At 38.7% G+C, this 22,925-nt stretch overlaps 1 protein-coding gene across 1 annotated transcript in view; it reads right to left on the bottom strand.

Moving 5' to 3' along the window:
• btbd9 (BTB (POZ) domain containing 9) overlaps positions 1–22,925 on the bottom strand; it is a 142,108-nt gene that overhangs the window by 96,771 nt on the left and 22,412 nt on the right. Inside the window, exons 5-6 of the mRNA XM_039748354.1 lie at positions 12,088–12,307; positions 559–678 (exon numbers count right to left, since the gene is read on the bottom strand). Of these exons, the coding sequence (XP_039604288.1) occupies positions 559–678; positions 12,088–12,307 (340 nt within the window). The remainder of the gene's footprint in view (positions 1–558; positions 679–12,087; positions 12,308–22,925) is intronic.

Here is a 22,925-nt window from a genome sequence, read left to right as displayed (position 1 = left end):
TTTTGATGTTAAAGTACTTTTGATAAACTGAACATTAATTTACACATTTTAGAGATCTATAATTTATTACTGTTTCAATGAGAAAAGACGGCATATTAATTCTCCTACTAATATTGTAAATATTTATACAATGTAAATAAGGAAACTATTGAGATGGGAGTTTCAAATAATTTCCCTGTTTAACGCATTGAAAAATGGCAGAAGCCTATCGGTTTCTAGCCAGTTTGCTCCAACTGATTTTCTTCCACTGGGGTAACTACAAAGACCAAAACAATATAAATATTGTTTTATATATATATATATATATATATACATATATATATATATATATATATATATATACACACACACACAGTATTACAACGTTATTACAAAGGATAATTCAGTATTATTAAATACATGCATTCTCTTTATTTTGGAGCTACTGTTTATTATTCAGCTGCATATTCATAATGAAACAAAGGTAATTGTTGATCTTATTTAATGCTAAGGATTATCAGCACACTATTATGTGAAACTAAACACTGCCTACTAAGTTAATGTACACAGTACAGTTACCTGCAGACACGAGGTGAGAAGTAGAGATTCTGCCAGGAACGGCACAAATATTTTGAATGATTCACCACACGTACCCAGTCCAATTCATCCATGGACACTTCGATGTAGTAAGAATAAGACCTGTAGAAAGGAAAAGTTAAGGTTAAGTGAACTCAAAAATAACACAATGAAACATTGTTAGCCCTAGATCATTACAACCTGAATATAGCAAATTACTTTTCCCTGACGACTAAAGCTATGGAGTACAGTTGCATTTTCTAGTCATTAATGTAGATTTCATGTTAGCATTATCAATGACTACCCTCTAGTGGAATATTCATGCCATAACAGTACACTTGATTTAGATTTCACTACACCATTCCAAAATGCCTTTTTTCAACAACACTGCCAAGCAAATCCCTGTGGGACAAGAACTGCAAAGTTAGATGGCTTGAATGTAATGGCCAGTCAAAGGTGAATAAATGGAAGGTTATTTTCTATGGCATTTGTTTTCCATGACTCGCTCAGGACAATACTCAGAATGTGAATGTTAACCTTCAGGAAAATAAAGATAGAAAAATAAATGGCAAATGTCACAGATTTCAGAACAGGCTTTGGCTTTCTTCCATTATTGAGAAAAAAAAAACACAAGTCTAATTTGCAAAGGTGATGAAAAGGAATAATAAAGCTCTCTCGTGCTTATCAGGAGTAAGGACAACCAAGAGAAGTAGATTACGGGGAACAAACAGAGGAAGATGGAAGGAAGACCTAAATTTAGCTGTACCTAAGAGTAAAACACAAATAAAATAACATCAAGAAGTTTTTCTTTCAAAAATAATCATACCATTGCCTCAAAAAATACTGAATCAGTTTTACATATGATGAAAAAAAATCTTTTAGAAAGAACAATAGCAAGACCCCACCATTTTAAACAGTTCATTTGGCCACAACCAACACGTCAAAACACTGCAGAAAAACATTGATTTCTTTTCTGCTTCAAAAATGGGATCATTCCAAAAACTTTTGGAATGAACAGGTATGATTTTCGATTAGGAGTGGTGATACTTTGAATGTTTTTGAAACTAATTAAAATCACAAGTATAATTATAAAACAAAGAAGTTTAATTTTTAAAATGACAGAATGATAGAATGAATGAAAGAAAAGTCTTAGGAAGTAGTAAGTGCCCTAGACAGGTATCACCTAACTAAGTTCATTTTACGGTGTGTCTGTATGAAATACAAAAAGTACCCAATGTTACGGGCATGTCCATCTCTCCACATGAAACAATTTGGCTATATGAACCAATTTTTTTTGGGGAAAATTATACTTGCTGGACATGAGTTTTTCAAAACTTACATTTAAAAAGCACTTGTGAATATTAAAAATTGTCTGTCTTAAAGCACCAAAGAATTCTGTGTGATCTCAATTAATGACCAATTTACTCAAAAGTTTATATGGTCATTATTTTCATGTGTACAGAATACAGGGAAATTCACACTCGCACATGCTAATCAACACGCAACACATTGCCAGAAGGCTTTACAGTCTCAACACTCAATAGTGAAATAAATTGTAACCACAAAGAACAGAAGGAAATAGATAGAGCAATTGGAGAACATGGCTTGAAAGGAAAGGTGAATGAGAATGGTCAAAGAATGCTAGCCTGGTATACAACTAAAAAGATGCTAAACGAAGTTACTTGGTTCAATCAGACTGAAAATAACAAAATTACTTACAAAGCAGAAGAACTGGATCATAAAAGCACGATAGACTGCATTACTTATACAAAATATGATGCTGAAGTAATAAGGGGAGCAGAGCTATATACCAAATATAGATTGCTAAAAACAGATTTGAAAATTCAGAAACCAGTTAAAAACAGAATAAGAAAATACTCAAGAATTAAATTAAAATTACTAAAGAAACTAGCAAAAATAGGATTTAAAGCAAATAAAAGAAAATTAGAAACAGAAGAAGAAAATGAAAAAGTAGCAATAAAAAGTAGACCTTAAGTAAAAGATTACATGAAATTTAAGGAAATATTATTACAAACAGCTACAGACATCTGAGGAGTTAAAACGATAAACAAAAAGAACTAAACAGTGGAATAATGAAATGAAGAGCAAGGTTGCAGAGAAAAAGGAGGCATGGATAAAATATTTTGAGCAAAAGCCAGAGAAGACGGTAATATACAAACAAAAGCAAGAAAATGCTAAAGAGTTTGTGAAATCAGAAAAGAAAAAGTGCTTGGAAGAATTTGATAAAAAACAGAGAAAAATGATAATGAAAACCAAAAGCATTTCTTGAACATTGATTTCATGTTAAATTTTTGACAAACACAGAAAATCAAATGCATAAAAACTCAGAAAGGAAAAGAGCAACACAAAGATCAATCCATTACAGGAGAGGGAGATGAATGAAGATGAAGTAGAAGAACACTGAGGAATCATGTAAAAAGAAATAAAAAAAAAAACCCTTAATAAAAACTACAAACTTCAAAGTAGCTGGGCCAAATGGGGCAACTGCTGAAATGTTAAAGTATGGAGTATACACAGGCTAACACCAAGGATCATTTAAAAAAAATGTAGGTTTGGATTTTTTTTCTCCCTAAATAATAAAACCATCATTTAAAAACTGCATTTTGTGTTTACTTGTGTTATATTTGACTAATGGTTAAATGTGTTTGATGATCAGAAACATTTTGTGTGACAAACATGCAAAAGAATTAAAAATCAGGAAGGGGGCAAATAGTTTTTCACACCACTGTAAACACTAAAATTATTACATTCTTCATGGATTTGCAATCATTACTAATCTCAGCTTTTCTTTGCTTTTTTTCGGTTTGTTTGTGGCGGTGTTTTGGGCCACCACCACATGTTCATGGCACTGTACAGCCTACTGTGATGCTCAAAGGAAGGCTGGTACCCCAGCTGTCTATGAGGTCTACTGCTGCAAATTCTCTGGGACAAAACCTAGAAACAATGAGGAATGACTTAAGGATATCTATGTATGGTCTTTTGGCCTTGGAACCCCTGTAGATTTTACTTGATTTTGAAGTTATCACTAGACTCATCTTTAAAGACTTACAATATTATATAGTAGACTCTAATTTTCCACTATTACATAAATGTCACATAAGCTTGTGTTGATTTATTTTTTTTATTACTTATTTATTTGTAATGTACTTCTTTGACATCTTCTAAAGCACTTTGAGCTACATTCTGTGTGTCAAAATGTAATATAAAAATAATTGTTATGGAGAAGCAACAGTTGTTAAATGACAAGAAAATCTTCTGGTAGGCATGCAACATAGAAAGAATATCAGAGTAATGGGAAAGAAATGTAACTGTACCAATATATAAAAATGGGGATTTCATTAGCTGTGATTACTATAAAGCAATATGTTTGTCCTCTTAATTATCAAATATGTAAGTTTGTGAGAATGAATTAAAAGAACAGCAAGCAGAATACTGACCAGGACGATACACACAAGCTCTTAATTTCACCATAACAACAATAATAGAGAAAATATTAGATAAAAAAAAAATATAGAAGTATACCTGGCCTTTCTTGATTTAAAAGCTGCACTTGATGTATGGAAAAGGGTATCAAACAGAGATATTCTCAGTCATCTACTATTTGTGATACAAATGGAGTATATATTTAACACAGGCAAGAAAGAAATTAGAAATGCAGCCTTAGTATACTATAAATTAAATCAGGTAATGACCCATGATATGATATACACAGACAATATAACTTTAATTGCAACAGGTGAACAACAGTTATAAAGGAAATGAATAACATGGAGGGGCGGCACGTGGACAGTGGTAGCACTGCTCCCTTGCAGTAAGGAGACCTGGGTTCGCTTCCCGGGTCCTTTCTGCGTGGAGTTTGCATGTTCTCCCCATGTCTATGTAAGTTTCCTCCCCATGTCTATGTGGGTTTCCTCCCACAGTCCAAAGACATGCAGATTAGGTGTACTGGCGATCCGAAATTGTCCCTAGCGTGTGCTTGGTGTGTGTGTGTGTGTGTCCTGCGGTGGGCTGACGCCCTGCCAAGGATCTGTTCCTGCCTTGCGCCCTGTGTTGGCTAAGATTGGCTCCAGCAGACCCCCCCGTGACCCTGTGTTAGGATATTGCGGGTTGGATTATGACAGACTAAATAACATGGAAGAGCATGTTAAAAGTAAAAGGTATGAAAATAAATGTAGAGAAAAGTAAAGTAATGAAAATAAGGGAAGAACAAGAAGAGAAATGGCAAATGTAGATACAGCTAGACGGAAAACAAGTACAAAACATGTCAGTTTATGTTGGAAAGTGAAGATGGACAGATACATGAAGAAATAAGAAAGGGAATAAGCAAAACAAATAAAATATTTTATTAGGTTAACAACACTTTAATAGGAAAGAATTAAGTATAAAGGCGAAGATTCATCTAAATAAATGTATATATGACTGACATCACTTCTGGTTCCGGCTCCCAGACTAAAGTCATTTCCGGGTTACGGACTATAAATCCGCCATATTGCCAAACCGAGTCAGTTCATTTTGGGAACTAAAAGCAGCAACATCAATTGTGCTCTCAAAGATCCTTTTGCAGCTAGGAACAATATACGGGTGGCTGCCCCAAACATTCTTTTAGTCTGTTGAGACGCATCATTTCACAGTGGCGTAGTCGGCAGGATGGCCTCCTGGTGGAATCGGAAGCCGAACCAACTTTCCGTCTCAACACACCAACATCAGGTAGGAAAGTACCGTTCTTGTGTTGCCGAGCTGGGGTCTGACGGTGTGTGTCGGGGAGATCTGGAGTATGTTCCGACCCAGTTCTCCTTAAAGAGGACCTGGAAGCGTAGGCAGAAGACCTTCAGATGATGACCAGGGACGCTATTGGCGGATGACTGAGAAGCTAACCAATCAGAGCACGCAGTTAAGTTCCTGCGTGCTGAATGCAGTGTTAACCAGGAAGTCTCGTCTCGCTCATTCAGCATCAACATGTTTCGCTGTATAAAGAGTTAACTTTTGTGCTCTTTTGTGTTTATCTTTGTGCATAGTCAAGCCCTTCATTATGGCTCCAAAACGATCTGCTACTGCTTCAGGGGCCGTGCCCAAGCACAAACGGAAGATGTTAATGATTGCCGAAAAGGTAAATATTTTGGATTTCTTGAAGGCTACGATTCTTTTTATTTAAAAAGTAGGAAAGGAATATAAGATCTACGGCAGCAGTGTCCTTTTAACCAGGGTGTAAAACGAGTTGTAAGTGGATGTAATAAGGCAGTAGTCTGGATGGAATCTGCTTTAGGGATTTGGATTAAAGACTGCCAGAAGAAGAACAACGGCAGTGCTTCACATTTGCCTAAAGAGGCTCCTTTGGAAGAGCTGTAACGCTCTCCTTTGTTGTGCAGTAAAATTAAACTCATTGTTATCTGACAAGTCATTTTCATTTATTTCATCTAATTGCTTTTGTATTTATGTATTTTAGTATTAAGCAGTGTTTAAATTATTTTATACAACCCCATCAATGTATATATGCCAATAACAATAGGATTTTTTTTCCATGGGAATGAATTAATCATTTTCCCATGGGAAAAATTTGTTTGGTATAAGTCCAAGGATCTGGAACGGATTAAGGACATATACCAAGATACCACGGAGTGTGTGTGTGTGTATATATATATATATATATATATATATATATATATATACACACACACACACACACACACACACACACACAGTGATCCCTCACTAGATCACGCTTCGACTCATACACGTTTACGTCACTACGCATGCACTTTCTGAGAACTTTTATCTAAGCCCCACGATGGCTCCTAAATGTGCTGCTTTTTCTAAGCCTTCTGACAATAAAAGCGGCGCGGAGGAAGATGCTTACTATCCAGGAGAAGGTGAAACTCTTGGATATGATCAAAGATGGTAATACCCTACAAAAGCCTCCTCACGCATATGAAAAGACAGCGCCAGCAACTTCCTATCAAGATGTTCTTCAGCCGCGCACCCAGACACCCACCGCCTACTCCTAGTACTCCTTCAGCAGAAAAAGATAGACGCACCTGCTGAAGATACTGCACCACCTGAAGACTCTCATACTGAGGTCGCGCCTTCATAAGTTAGTGGTTGTATGCAAGAACTGTGTGTGTAATTAAATATACAGTACAATAAATTACTATATAAAAGCGGACGGGATTGTCCTTCCGTCCAGTGAGTGCAAAGCGTAGCGGTAAAATAGACAAAATTATGTCTCTGGAAATAATTAATGTTGATGGAGTACAAATGCCTCACAGCGTAGTAAATATCAGGGGAGATGGTGCTTGCTTATATATTGCTTATATATATATTGTAATAGAATAAGATGCTTCTCGCACCCTTGTACCCTCAGACTATACGTCAGACACCAGGTAAAAGGCCAATGATGATATTTATCTATACTAATAAAAGGCAAAGCCCTCACTCACTCACTCACTCACTCACTGACTCATCACTAATTCTCCAACTTCCCGTGTGGGTGGAAGGCTGAAATTTGGCAGGTTCATTCCTTACAGCTTCCTTACAAAAGTTGGGCAGGTTTCATTTCGAAATTCTACGCGTAATGGTCATAACTGGAAGCTGTTTTCTCCATTTACTGTAATGGAGATGAGCTTGAACGCCGTGGGGGGAGTTTCGTGTGACATCATCATGCCTCCGTAATCACGCAGTACATAGAAAATCAGGAAGACCTCCAAAAAGCGCTGAAGAAAACATGCATTATATAATTGAGAAGGCAGCGAAACAATAAGAAGCGAGCGAGTGACATATACAACCATATTGATGAGTTCTGCTACTTCAGAAACAAAGCACGATGTAAACCTACACTTTAAATTAAGTTCATAGACAGGCTGCCGCTGGTGTTTGTAATTTAGTGCCTGTCCATATAAGGCCGTCCGTCAGCGGCAATCCAATAGCAAACTCCCACTAAATATTCACGGGTTAAGGACTGTGCTTATGCAGAGGAAGATGAGATGGTCAGCGTGGTGTTTGGCACAAACTCAGCGAAACTGCAAGAGAAAGTTTTAAGTGCCAGGACTAAGGTAACATTAAATACAGCCATGGACATAGCACGAGATGGCACCAGCACAACTGGGGAACTTCGATGCATGTACACCGAGCGCTCACGTGAACTGGCGCAGTGCACAGATAAAAGCAACAGTTCCAAAGAGCTGAACAAAACCAATTACACAATTGAAAAGGCAGCAAAAATATGAAGCGTCTGATACATACAAGCATATTCATAAATGCAGCTACTGTGGAAACAAAGCACACGTGGAAAAAGTCAATGTCCCGCTAAAGGAAGACAGTGTAAAAAACCCGTGCATGCAGTGTGTCAGGTCTCAGATAAAGAAGAAGACGAGCTGTTTATTGATGCAGTAAGAAACGAATCGATGAATGAAACCTGTCATCTTTACAGCGATTGACAAACCCGGAATGTAACTTGAACACAACACATCCTACAAATACGAACCTGATTGAAAGAAATAATGATAATCAAATCCTTGATGACAGCAACACTCAGTAACACTCACAAAACAAATACTGTATATTGACAGTCATGTTACGTTATTTTTAAAATGTTCCCTTTTCTTTTCTAGCTTTTTAACACACTACTTCTCGCTGCGCTGGTATATATATATGTATATATATATACCCGATCTACATACTCGAATAATGGATACTTTATTAGCCATCAATGATTGTTTTGGTAAAGCCATACTCAGTGTATTCATTAGATGAGCGGTAAAAAGTAAGAGCGAGGGAGGATGACTTATTGAGGCATGCAGGCTGTAGTCTTGCGTCAACTCTATCTGAATTGCGATCACATTTGAAAAAATATATCTTTTCAAGTTCTATTTAGTCCATATGTGTCAAACTCAAGGGCGGGCCACATCCGCCCGGCGTAATTATATCCGCCCGCAGATCATTTTATATACTGTATTATTGTTATTAAAGCCCGGGTATATGAAGCGCTGGTAACACAATAAACTACAGATCCCATAATGCAGCGCTTCAGCTGCCTTGCCGAACAAGTTATTGCAAAGCTAGCTCACACGATGCTGAAGAGAAAAGTTGATTCTGAAAATAGAGCCTTTAAAAACCGATGGGAGGCTGAGTATATGTTTACTAAACCCGTGTGTCTCATTTGTGGAGCTAATGTGGCTGTAATTACAGAATTTAATCTAAGACGGCACTATGAGACAAAACATCAGGTTAACCTGAATGCAATGCAGAAGATACAGAAAGCAGCATAATTAAATAAGAATCTGACACTTCAGCGGACGTTTTAACCCGTGCACAATCACAAAGTGATTTCAAGTGAAGCTGCTTTTATGGGAGACACAAATGCACCAGTGCACCTTGCCTCACTTTCCCTGTTGCCAAGTAATGTTAAACCAAGTCGTCACTACGGTGTTCCCAAATCGCACTTTGCTGATAAACTGAGCGCATTGAGTTTGCACGGCGCTTTGGTGACTTCAAAGAACAAAAAAAGTCCGTCTACATGCGGCTCGAACCTTGTGCATGTTTGGTAGCACATATCTGTGTGAGAAGCTCTTCTCAGTGATAAAGACTAACAAAACAGCACACAGGAGTCGCCTCACTGATGAGCACCTGCAATCCATCCTGAGAATCTCCACAACACAGAACCTCACACCAAACATAAACGAACCTGTGGCCAAAAAAAGATGCCAGGCGTCCAGCTCTAAAATGACATATGAGCAAAGAAAACTGAATGATTTGATTTGTTATTGCTGAAAAGAACACATTTCATTTATATTTCTAGGTTTTGTTATGCAGCATGTTCATATTTGAATTTGTATCATTTTGACAGGATATATTTTTATGGAGAGCAAAATCTTTTGGGATATTTAAAATCTAAGTTTATTTTTTATATAAAATTACATAAGAGTAAAGAAATTTGAATGTTTTTTCTTTTAACGTTTACTTTATTTCTAACTTGTATAATTTAGACAGGATACATTTTTATGGAGAGCAAAATATTATAAGTTGTTTAAGGTTTGAGTTGATTTATTCACGAATAATATTCCTGTCTGTTTTTACCATTCCTACCAAAGATATTTCTGTCGACTAAATAAAAATTCCTTCTATTTAAAATTTAAATAGAACTTGAACAAATCGATAGTTCATAATATCCACGCAGACTTGCGTAAGAGCGGAGTCATCCGTTTTAACAAGCAGCGTATTGCACTGATACGAAATAGCTGTGTGTGTATATATGTAGATATGTATGTATATGTATATATATGTTTATATATGTGTGTGTATGTATGTATATATGTATTTGTGTGTATATATGTGTGTGTGTATGTATGTATGTGTATATATGTAGATATATATATGTATATATATGTGTATATGTATAGATATGTATATATATATATATATGTTTATGTATGTGTGTGTAAATATATATATATATATATATATGACAACAACACTCATCACTCACAACAGTGACAAAACAATTACATTGACAATCATGTTACGTTATTTTCAAAATGTTTCCTTTTCTTTTTCATTGCTTTTTTAACACACTACTTCTCCGCTGCGAAGCGCGGGTATTTTGCTAGTGTATATATATGTTTATATATGTGTGTGTATGTATATGTATGTGTATATGCGCTCGGTTTATCAGCAAAGAAGCTCTCCGGGTATCATCCTTATTCTTCCCCCCAGCACTTCCTGGTGTGGCGGAAATGCTGAGGTAACAGGTCCCCAAGGCATTGGGGCGCCTCCTGGTGGAGACCACAGGCCCCTACAGGGTGGGGGGTCCATGCGCTCAACCCGTGGCCCCCAGAGCAACCAGGAAGGCGGCCCCCACGTGATCCAGGGTGAGGCCTTGACCCTTTTCCGGTCCCTCACGGCGTCCTGGCCCGGTCGTTGCATATGTATGACAAAATATATATTTTGTCAGGGATGCCGGGGCATGTGTTCCAAATAACCATAGAGCATTTATAAAAGGTATCATTTTGCTTGAGGTGTGGTATGGACATTCAATAAGGATGTGTGAAAAGGTATCCCAAAAAGGTATTTAACACTAGAATTACCAGATCCTATGAAAAAACTCGTAGATCCGTCCCACCTTAAATCTCTTTGCACCTCTCCATCAGCGTCTTTTGTCCTGTAAATGTGTCGATAAGCAGCAAGCAGCCTACTATCACATGTCCCCACCGCCACATAGTTTTTTCAGCTCAAGTCTGTTTACCTGCGTGTCAGTTGCTTAGAGTTATACAGAGTGAGAAGTCAAGCAAAATGACACCTTTCATAAATACTGTATCGTTATTTGGAACACATGCATTTCATGTGTGTTCCGTGTCTACAACATTCTATGTAAACACATCGTTAAAACAGAAACGTTTTTCATGCTTTAATAATAATTGACAAAATGTAGACATGAATTGTATAATGTGTGAAACCTAAAGTCCAAATATCACTTTCACAAAAGGTACAAAGATAACAGAACAAATGTGCTTCTATTCAAGAATATAACTGCAGAACAAGAACCCATGTTAGGGTGCGACATTGACATGTATTTACTACGACCACTTCAGTGGCGCAACGTTATCAACTGTTGACTGGTAATCAAAATTTCACGGGTTCGACCTCAGACGAGTCAGTTTTGAGAAGTGAGCTGCTCTTATTCTTACTATTTGAGAATAAAAACATACATTTGATTTCAGTCTGTAGCTGCAGGTATAAATTTATGATACTTGTAAAAGTTAGCTTTGTTTTTTTTTATTCAGTTTTATTCTCTCAGTCGCGTTCACGATCCCACCCCCATTTGACACTGCTGTTTTTACATAAAGACGTGCTATAACAGAGGTGAACTCAAATCATGACGACGGTTCTACATCGGATAAAGAATGCACTTTTGCCGTCGCTGTACTTTGTATATGTACACAGGAAGCTCTGCAGTCTACTTGTGACTTTACGCTGTAGGAAGTAAATAAATAAAGGTAAATAAGTAAATAACATTCGATCTGGCTCTTATGTACAAAGTACAGCGACGGTAGCTTCCACCTGCAGCTATTTGTAACATATTGCCAAGCCCAATTTCAAGATGCATCCCATGGCTTCCATGAGCTAAATCAGTAGCCCTACAGCTCCATGTTAATTATAATAAGTGGTAAAGAAGTCACATGTGTAATGGTTATCAGCTTTTTTATATATCTATTCTATACAATAATGTTTTACCAACTTTGCCACACACAATATTCCTCCTATATTCATACAGCTACCTATACTAAAGTAGAGGGGCTTTTTTCAATTGTTCTCATATGCAGTATACAGATTTTTTTTCAGCTGACAACAAATCAAACAGAACAAAACTTCCATCACCTACAAAAATGAAAATCTTCGTGGTGCTAACATACACTATAATTTCCTTAATATCCAAAGAAGAACTATGAATGAAACTATTGTTTTTTATTTTTATTTTAATTGTTTAAGCATATGTATTCTCAAGTTTTGTACTTTACTTACCGGGAATCTCTGTCCCAAAGCAGAAGGCGAATGTGGTTAATGATAAACGGCTGGCCCAACTTAACCTCAATTCCAGAGCGACAGTCATCTTCAATGGGATGTCGAGTAAATCCATGGTCCAGATCATAGTTTTGTGTATCTCCATCAAGAAGGGCAGACTTTAGCTCGCCTTTAACAACTTGTGCCCCATACTTCATAGTTGCAATGTTTTCCTCAGGGACTAAAACACAGACAACGTAAATTAATATTTTAAATATAAAACTATAGCTTTATCTATTTTGGAGGTATAAACCATACACATTATTGAATTAAAAAAAAATGAAAACAACTAAATTCAGAGTGCCTATTCCAGCCTAATTAGGATAAGACACAAACCAACCCTGCATAAGATGATATCATGTCACCGAGTACACACACATAGACTAACTTATATATAACAAGTCAATTTAAAGTCAACTGTCGACCTAAAAGCTATGTCACATTACAGAACTTTTCCCAGAGATTTTCAATTGTAACCTTCATTTACATAATCTTAGATAGTCATAGGCAGTTGACAGAACACTTCAGTGAAAACGGATGCCTAATCTAACTAAAGGACTAATTCCAACTAGCCTGCGACTCGCTCAGATTTTGTCTTTAGTTGTAGGGGTGTGCTCTGTGTGCTTGAGAGCTGGCAACCAATGAAAAATCTTTGAGAAATACAATGCATTTAATGTAGCAATGAAGAATAAGGAATGAGCATGTTTTCAACCTCACAAACATAAGAGAAGCTCATCTACCTGATGTCTCGTATTTTAGATACAACAGAATTGAGAAAAAAGAAAAGGGCAGAGATTATGGTTGAACTTACCATACCTTTTAATCTTTCGTACTGCCCAAATTCCATCAGGCAGCAAGCTACTGGGAGTTTCAAAAAGAAAACAGTACAACTGCACTGAAAGATCAGCACTCAGCTGGTGAATATGACATAGGCAGCGGTTTTTAGTTGTTTAAACTGACATGGGCAATTCATTCAGCAACTGCAGTAAGCAAATCTGACAAACCCCGTGAAAAAAGTTGCATAATGTGACAATCGCTTAACATGTAAATTTTAAGACTGTTTTAAAAACTGGAGTGTCAGAAGAAGCCTAAAACTCCACTCAGCAAGCATACCGAGATTCAAACACAGGTCCTTAGAGCAGTGAGGCAGCAACACTAACTTATATACTATCCTAAAGAATTGTTTCCATCAAATCTCTCACACTCACAGGTACGAGACCAACAAAAGCATGGCAAATGTGACAGGCATGGTCTAAAAGCTAAACCATGCGTGGAGCAGACATTAAGCAATGTGATATTGGTAACAATGTGATATTGGCAGGAACAATGAAAAACTGAACTCTGCAATTCCAGGGTTTAAAAACAACAACAAAACAGTGACTGTTTGGGCACATTGCAAGATCATCCACATGTCAATTAAAACCTTAAAGATCCAAAATTAGTTATTAGTTATTGTTTGGCTTTGTGAGATTTTAGTTACTGTTATCAAAAGAACGGCAGTGTTTTTTTGTTTTTTTTTTCACAGTTTATAAATCGATACAAAGCAGAGATACTTAACTTCCACATAAAACTGCAAATAATAATAAGAAATTTTGCAAAAGCACTTTTATAGCAAATATGCTGTATTTGCCAATGACATCATTTGCTGAATGCCTTCCTTGAAATTCACCCTTCAGCTGGCTTAGGCAAGAACTTTTTTAACCAGCACTACATGTTTTGTGTGGTCAGTGTGACATCGCAGAGCTGTAACAGTCATACACAAAACTTTCAGGTATGCATACTATAAGATCACTGTGGAGCTGCTTCAGGCATGTGTGATGTCACGGACACCACCTGATCATCACTCCAGTTTTCCACCCTGCATGCACTTTTATAAAACTGTACTATTTTTATTTGAAGGGTATATATATATATAATATATATTTTACTTAATGCTGTTTTGTGGCCATTTTCTGTATTATGTTTGTGGTTATTATTCCGCTTGCTTCTTTTGTTATTTGAATTGTGGTGACACAGTGCTTAGCATAGTTGGACAGACATTTCCCTAGCCCTCAGGGACATCATTGCACCATTATAATCCACTCTAAACTAGTTCAGTTCCTCCAACCCCATTTGCTTCAATTCATTTTGCAGAGTTTGGCAAAATTTGCAAACATTTCCATGATTTTACCTAACTCACTAAAAGTAACCTCCACAAGGTTCACTCATCACTATTTACAAGTATACAAGGACTGCCTAAATAAAAAAACTGAATATGCTTACAACTTAATCAGATTTGTTTGCTTCAAAGTATCCTCCCCCTCTATTTATACACCACTTCCAACAGTTTTTCCATTCAGGAATGAATCGTGGAACTCGTTTTGCGAAATGTCATGGAGTTCCTGTTGTGAATTTTGCATTGTTTGAAATAAGCGATCTTTCAGGGTAAATTTCAAATTTGAGAACAAAAAACATGGCGCTATACACCCATGTTACCTCACGAGTTATGACATATTTCAGAAACTTTTCTTTGGAATTTGAATGATCAAACAAATCCTGACTGACCGTGACACAGTTCACTTTTTGCTCATCTATCAAAAGTAATGGCACAAAATTTGCAGCAACACAATGCTTCTACAGTTTTTCAGTCAATATTGTGTGACACACCTTTTACTGATGCCTATTTCTTCAGCAACTTAAGGACAATAGGTGATGGTTTTCACAAATCAAAATGATCACTGTTCGATTTAAAATGCTGGTACCATACATAACAATTGTGTTAGCTTAAACAATTCTTTTCATAAGCTTGCTGCAACATCTTAACAGTCTCAGTAAAGGTTTGTGCCAATTTCACAGGAACATGTTGCTTTTCAAGATTTTTCATGCTTGCCAACTTGCCAAAAAAAAAAAAGAAAAAGGCAAAAAGCACAGGAGTCAAGGGTGATCTTTTGCATGTACTTGATGACTAATCAATGCGTAGGATTTTAAAGCTCAAAGTACCCGCAACAAGTCAACTCAAGTTGGGGAGCATGCACTGGTACAGTGTGTTGCCACACCCACTACACAATGAAACAACTCAGGATCACGGTTTGCAAGCCCCCAGGCAGACACACGGTCCAGTCCCACCCTCCAGAAATGATCTCCTTTCTGCCGAAGCCAGGTGTTAAGTGGGTGGCCCCTTGGCCTGGTCCAGCCACTTGTGTCCCCAACAATGAGGATCTTACGATCTGGGTCACCCTCAGGGAAACGCGCCACATGGCCATAGTGCTGTAACACGCTCCCTCACAATACAGGTAACGTGCCTTATTCGGGACTCCATGAGCAACCGCTTATTCGACACAAAGTCAAACCAACGGTACCCAAGGATTTCCCAGAGAGACACAGTACCATAGGAGTCAGTCTTCGTCTCAGGTCACTGGATAGCGTCCATGTCCCGCAACCATATAGCAAGACAGGAAGCACCAGGACTCGTCGTTCTGCATAGATATCGGGCGTGACACACAACCCCTTTCTAGCAACCTCATTACCCCTCATGCTCTCCCAATCGGTCTACTGATTTCATAGGAACGGTCACCAGAGACATGAATGTCACTGCCAAGGTAAGTAAACCGCTCGACAAGGTCGACACTCTCTCCACAAACAGACACACTGCTAATGGCTGTGCCCAAGAGGTCACTAAAGGCCTGAATCTTAGTTTTTATCCAGGACACTTGCAAGCCCAGACACTCAGACTCCTCACTCAGTCTCTCGAGCGCCCCAATTAGAGCCTCCATTGAATCCGCGAAGATCACAGCATCATCAGCAAAGTCTAGATCCATGAATCTTTCTTCACCAACAGATGCCCCACAGCTGCACCCCACAACCTTGCCCAACACCCAGTCCATACAAACACTGAATAGAGTAGGAGCAAGAACACACCCCTGACGGACCCCAGAATCAAATTGGAAAAACGCAGAGGTCCTGCCTCCACTCTGCATAGCACTCACAGTACCAGTGTACAGGCCATCCATGATATCCAGCAACCTCGAGGGGATCCCACAAACCCTTAGGATGTCCAACAGGGCAGCTCGATCAATGGAGTCAAACGCTTTGCAAAATTCGACAAAGGTTGCAAAGAAACTCTGTCAATATTTGCGTTTGTGCTCCATGAGAACAACCAGTGCCAGAATGCAGTCGATGGAAGACTTCTTAGGTGTAAAACTGTTCCAGCCGCTGGTAGGTGAGCGAGTGATCACGGATCCTATTGAGAATGGCCCTAGCAAGGACCTTACCCGGCACCGAGAGCGGTGTTATCCCCCTGTAGTTGCTGCAATCCTGCAATCCAGGCGATCACCCTTCCCTTTCCAGATAGGGACGACAAGTCCCGTTTTCCAGTCAGTTGGAATGATGCCAGTCTCCCAAATGGAGGCAAAGATTGCTTGCAATTCCAGGAGGACAGCCTTACCACCAGCCTGGAGAGGTTCACCCCGGATACAATAGATCCCTGCAGCCTTTCCCCCCCTCAGCTGGTTCATCACGTGCAATGGAGGATCAGCCTCAAGTACCGTGGACCCAGAGATATCCAACGTACTAGCCGGAGGATCAGCTTTGAACAACTGCTCAAAGTAGTCAGCCCAGCAGATCACAAGTGCAGTGTAATCCGTAAGAAGTGATCCATCAGCTGCCCTGACTGCGACAGATTCAGATGTGCGTAATGCTTCAATTCCTCTGTAAACAGGACCTGGGTCGCTAGACCACAGATGGTGTGTCACTTGCTCACAGTTTCCTCTAACAAACGCCGCTTTATCTGCCCTCAGAGCCCTCACGGCCGTCCTTCTCAGTTCCCAGTACAGACCAGAGTTGCCACTGAGTCGTGCGCTGCGACTCCTCTCGATGACATCCAGGGTGCCCTGCGAGATGAAACACCTCCTTCCGAGAGCACCGGTAACACCACAATAACCCTCAGCAACCTTCAGGGTCTTGTCACAGAAGGTCTCCCACATCACAATAGGATCGGCAGTTGTACCCAAATCGTACCCGCTACACACATAGCGTCCCTTGTATGAAATCAACTGGGCAAACCAACTGAGGAAGCATGTACCAAAAGTAAAAAGACCCATTGCCGCAGAAACCCGCAAAGCAGCAACAAATCCACGTTATAGTGAAGCCGTGAAAGTCGAAGTGCAATATAGCGAGGGATTACTGTATTCTGTATTGACTCATTGGCGCCTTATTTAATAAGTGTACAAGAATAATTTTAGGGTAACATAGCATTCATCTTAACACTAGAATTATCAGAGCCTACGAAAAAACTCGTAGATCTGACCAACCTTAAATCGCTTCTTAAAACCATTCTCACCTCTCCGCCAGCCTCCTTTGTCCTGTAAATGTGCCGATAAAAACAAACTGCAAGCAGCCGGCTATCCCATCCCCCCACCCACTCAGAACGTGCACGAACTTCTCCAAGCTCATGCCTCGATTATCTGGGAGTGAAGTGGAGTTTTAGAGTGGAAATAATTGATTGTTATTTGGAACATACGCATTTCATGTGTGTTCCGTTTCTACAGTGATCTGTGTAAACACAATATTAAAACAGAAACTTTTTCATATTTTAGTAATAAATGTTACAAAATGTACACATAAACTATAAAATGTGTGAAGCCTGACAGCCAAAGAGCAAATAAACACTTTCATAAAAGGTTCAAGACTTTTACAACAGCTTCCTTGGCATACTGGTAAGATTTCATCACTTAGAGCGCAGTAGACTTACTGTACTTCAAGAGATCCAAGTTTGATTCCCCGCTGGGGAGAAAATTTATTTATTTTTAACCTTCGCCGTTCTGCCTGCCTGAACTCCCTGTCTATCTATATAGTAATAACAGTAATTTTATTATTATATAGGAGCTTTCCTGTCTGCCTATCATATAGTGCCTTTCCTTCCTACCTATCTATATAACTATCCTCATAGCTGTTTTTTTATATATCTATTATACAGTGCCTTCCCTGTTTATTTATATATCTAGTGCCTTTTCAGCGCTATATGCAATCAGACAGGCAGAGCTTACTGCTCTGTACTATTCTGTCCTCTGCATGTCCTGGAGTACAAAAGAAACACCAGCATACAGCAACATGTGCGAACTGGCAAGATCGGGGAAAAAAACACGCGGTCACTGATTACAAACCGCAAGATGAGTGAAAGAGACAATATATGTAAAAACATCATCGCAGTAATGCAATATTATTTGAAAACGAACACCGTCAGATCGGGTTTGAATATGCGCCCGATCTGACGCTGTTCGTTTTCAAATAATATTGCTTGTACTGTGCGTTGAAACTGCTGCACTGAATAAGCGGACTCCTTCTGTAACAGCGTCAGCATGTATTCAAACCCGATCTGACGCTGTTCGTTTCAAATAATATTGCATGTACTGAACTATTTTAGAATAAAAACATACATTTGATTTCAGTCAGTCTGTAAGAGCCAGTGTAAATGCATGATAATTGTAAAGGTTAGCTTTTTTTTTTTTTTTAAATTCAGTTCCATTCTCTCAGTCGCGTTCACGATCAAACCCCCCCAATCTGACAATGCTGTTTTCACATAAAGATGCGCTATAACTCGAATGTGATTTATTTGGAGACGCGCTATACTCGAATGTTATTTATATAGGGAAGAAAGTACAATGTCAGGTGCTCATTCAGTGTAATAGGAACCATAGCACAGAGAGATGTGTACACTGCAGCAAGTACACATGTCGTGAATGTAGGAAGGGTGTATAGGAATTGTTAATATTTGAATGTGATGATTTTATATAGCACGGATCGGAAATCAGCAGTTCTTAGCATTGCACCACGCAAGCTGTCGTATCAACCGCCTATCGTAACTTGCTTTATTTTTTCTTCACTTATAGTCTAGAATAAAAGTGCACTTGTTTTGTTATACTTGTACACCAACATATGTTCCTGTGTTTGAGCGACACAGGCATGCTCAAAGAAATTGACATTTAATGCCACGAAAAGTGCACGCAGGCACTTCAGTTCGCAAGCATTGGTACGAGAATGCAGTCACAAGTACGCTTTATGTGAAAACAGCATTCTCAGATGGGGGGGTGGGGGTGGTAGGGAAGGATCCTGAACACGACAGAGAATGAAAAGTGAATAAAAAAAAACAAAAAAAAAAAAACTAACCTTTACAAGTATCATAAATTACATTGGCTGTTACACACTGAAATCAAATGCATGTTTTTATTCTAAAATAGTAAGAATAAGAGCAGTTTACTTCTCAAAACTGAATCATGTGGGATCGAACTCATGACCTTTTGAATACTATTCAGCGGCTGATACCATTATGCTACCGTGGCAACTGCAGTAAGTATGTGTCAATGTGGCATGCTAAGGCGGCTTTTTTTCTGCAGTTATATTTTAGAATAAAAGCATGCTTGTTCTGTTATATTTGTACCTTTTGTGAAAGTGTTTGATATTTGGACTTCAGGCTTCATACATTATATAGTTTATGCTTACATTTTGTCATTTACTACTACAATATGAAAAACGTTTTTGTTTTAAAAATGTGTTTACACGGATTACTGTAGAAACGGAACACACGTGAAATGCATGTATTCCAAATAACGATCTATTATTTCCACTCTAAAACTCCACTTCACTCCCAGATAATCAATCAAGGCATGAGCTGGGAGAAGTTTGTGCACGTTCTAAGTCATTGGGAAGGATGGAATAGCCGGCTACTTGCAGCTTTTCTTTATTAGCACATTTAGATTAACAAAAGACCAGGCGGAGAGGTGAGAACGGTTTTAAGAAGCGATTTAAGGTGGGACGGACCAACAAGTTTTTTCGTAGGCTCTGGTAATTCTAGTGTTAAAGAAATAGTATAAAAGCTTAACAAATGTCAGAAACTTGTTCAGGCACACCAGGAAACCAGATGAAGGTCAAATAAACAACAAAATGTTCACAGAAATAAAAGAACTGGTTTATGAAAAATACTGAGATGGTCAAGTAAATAATGTACTAGAAGAAAGGTTGATGTAATATACAAAATGTACTGAAGGATGACCAAGAGATTACTAAGAATAATCAGCAGCTGTCCTATAAACAAGAATGGACAGTTGTTATATGCACAGAAACTTCAAGGGTGGTGGCACAACTCAAAGGTATAAGACAAACCACAATATAATATAATAAGACTTTTATTTTATATAAATCATTGGTTGTGAACCAATTAATCAACCAGAGTAAAATGTATGCATTGAGTATGCATTGATTGACACTGTATGTAAATTCAACAGTTTATAAAATGAACCTCTATTATTTGTTTCTCTGACCATTCTGACCAGGCTGTAACAGACTGCTTTTTGAAGAATGCTCTCTCCAAGGCATTTTGCTGAGAAGTAATTAAAAGATACAATGAAGAGTTTTGGTCTCGTCCGATGCGAGAGATGGACATCTGAAGTGGAGCTCCGCTAGCAGTGGTGTTATTTTTCATATTATTTGCTTATTATCCTGAGATATCCTGTATTTATTCAACCCGAGAGGGACTGCTACAGTATATGTAAGCACATATAAACATGGCCAACAAGAAGGGGGGTTCGAAAGAATCGAAACCTAAAGCTACATCCAAGCTGCGATCAGCAAGCCCCAGTTCAAGATACGGCCTTTCAGAGACAGACCTGGATCAGATGGGCGAAAGCACAGACTCCTCGGGACCACGGCCCGCTACATCATCGCCGGCCGAGAGCGAAAAAGGGAGCGAAGGTGTGATCGTGCGTGCAGATCTGGATAGCTCGCAGTTTGGAGAAGATTACCTGAAACTGGAAAGGGCCGTGAAGTCCGCGGCTTCAATTACGCAAGCGTGGAGCAGCGGGGACACCGGCTACAGCAAAGTCTGCTGCTTCATCTACGGTACAAGAAGGCACAATTGAACTATCTGAACTGAAGGTGTTGCTCGCTGAGCTCACGCAAGATATAAAGAAAAGCGAGAAGGCTAATGAGAAAGCAACGGCAAAGGCACTTGAGAGACTGAAACAGGAATTGAAACAGGAGATGAAACAGGCCAATGAATGGCTGCGTCAAGAGGTGCAACTTGAGCTTCGACAGGTGCTGGGTAAAATTGAAGAGCACATTCAGGAAAACTTGGTTAAACTGAGCACACTTACTGATCAAATGGAGGATTTCAAGGAGACATTCACGAATCGTATTGAAATGGCCGAACATTTAGCTGCCAGTGCCGAGGAAAGAGCAGTAAATGTCAGTTCCGAATGCAAAAAACTCGAGAAAAACTTGGAGACAGACTGGCTGCTTTAGAAGATGGGAGTAGAAGGTATAATGTCAGAATTGAAGGTCTGCCGGAGAATCGAGAAAGTTCAAACCCTGTGAAATTCACAGCTGAACTTTTTTCTAAAATAATCGGGGACGAATTTAAAGCAGAATCTGAGATAGCAGCGGCTTACAGCGTCGATCAAACACCGTCAGACCCCGACCAAGATCTTTTATAGTTCGTTTTGAATTTAAGCTAGAGGTGATGGCACTCCTCAGAAACAAGGAAGATATTATATATGAAAATAACCACATTCGTATCTTCCCTGACTTCTCTCCAGCAACAGCTACTAAACGCGCAGCCTTCTATAATATTAAACAGCGGCTACGGCAAGCCAGTGTCAAATACAGCCTCCTGTATCCGGCAAAACTGAAAGTGGACTGGCAGGGTCAATTCTATGTCTTCGCTAGCAAGGAAGAAGCAGAAAATGAATTAAGAAAGCTGATCCTGGGACTATTCTGATACATAATAGTGAGTCATGGCGGTAAATGATAAAGCTAGGATTAATAATCTACTGTCTGATCTATTCCTTTTAAAATACGGGTTTTATCAGCATATATTCTCATATATTCTTATTATTACTTAGTATTACTAGGGCGCTATCTGTTTATGTTTTATTGTGCTTAATTACTTTTTCCTCGTTTTTTTCTTTCTGTTCTAATTATTTCATCTCTACCCTAAACGAGACTGTTCAATATCATACCCTTGGTTTACTGTTATTGCTATTACTGCATTAAGACTTGTTATGCTTATTTTTGACACATCTTTAACACCACCACCTGGGTGTATCATCTTAATGCACTAAAATTGCTGAAGACTATATATATATTTTAAGTGCAAAATTCTTTTTTTTTTCTTTTTTAAAGACTATATTGGTAACAGATATCTCTATCTTTTAACCCTAAAGCACCGCTGCATGGGGCTTGTTGTGCTTTGGACGTGCTCTGTCTCTGGGTATGTCAGAGGACTGGGACTGCGTGAAGTGGGTTTTAGCCTCACTTGGGGAGGCAAAAAGGGAGGGTGGGGGTTAAGGGGGGGAGAGAAAGAGAGCAGGCTTGATCTATACCTAATCTATCCTCTCAATCTTTATAATTATAACTATCAACGTAATAATAAGCTGCATGGCAACAACTCTTGGGGAAATAGGAAATTAAGACCTAAACTATTTCACTTCCAGTTAAGACTATAAAATGACATCAAAAACTCAGAATCAGTGTCTCCATGATGGGACAGTTAACTTCGTAAGCTGGAATGTTAAAGGCCTGAATCACGAATTAAAGAGAAAGAAAGTACTTTCTCACCTAACAGGTCTAAATGCTAAAATAGTATTTTTACAGGAAACCCACTTACTAAGCAAGGATCAGTTCCGGCTGCAAAAAGACTGGACTGGTCAAATGTTCCATTCTAGTTTTACAAAGAAAACTAGAGGTGTGGGAATTCTCATACATAGAACAGTACCATTTGTAGCATCAGATGTAGTATTGGATCCTGAAGGGAGATATGTAATGGTCAT

The sequence above is a fragment of the Polypterus senegalus genome, chromosome 3, assembly GCF_016835505.1.
Source record: "Polypterus senegalus isolate Bchr_013 chromosome 3, ASM1683550v1, whole genome shotgun sequence".
In the NCBI taxonomy this organism is placed as follows: Eukaryota; Metazoa; Chordata; class Cladistia; order Polypteriformes; family Polypteridae; genus Polypterus; species Polypterus senegalus.
This window is presented reverse-complemented; position numbering and strand designations above follow the sequence as displayed.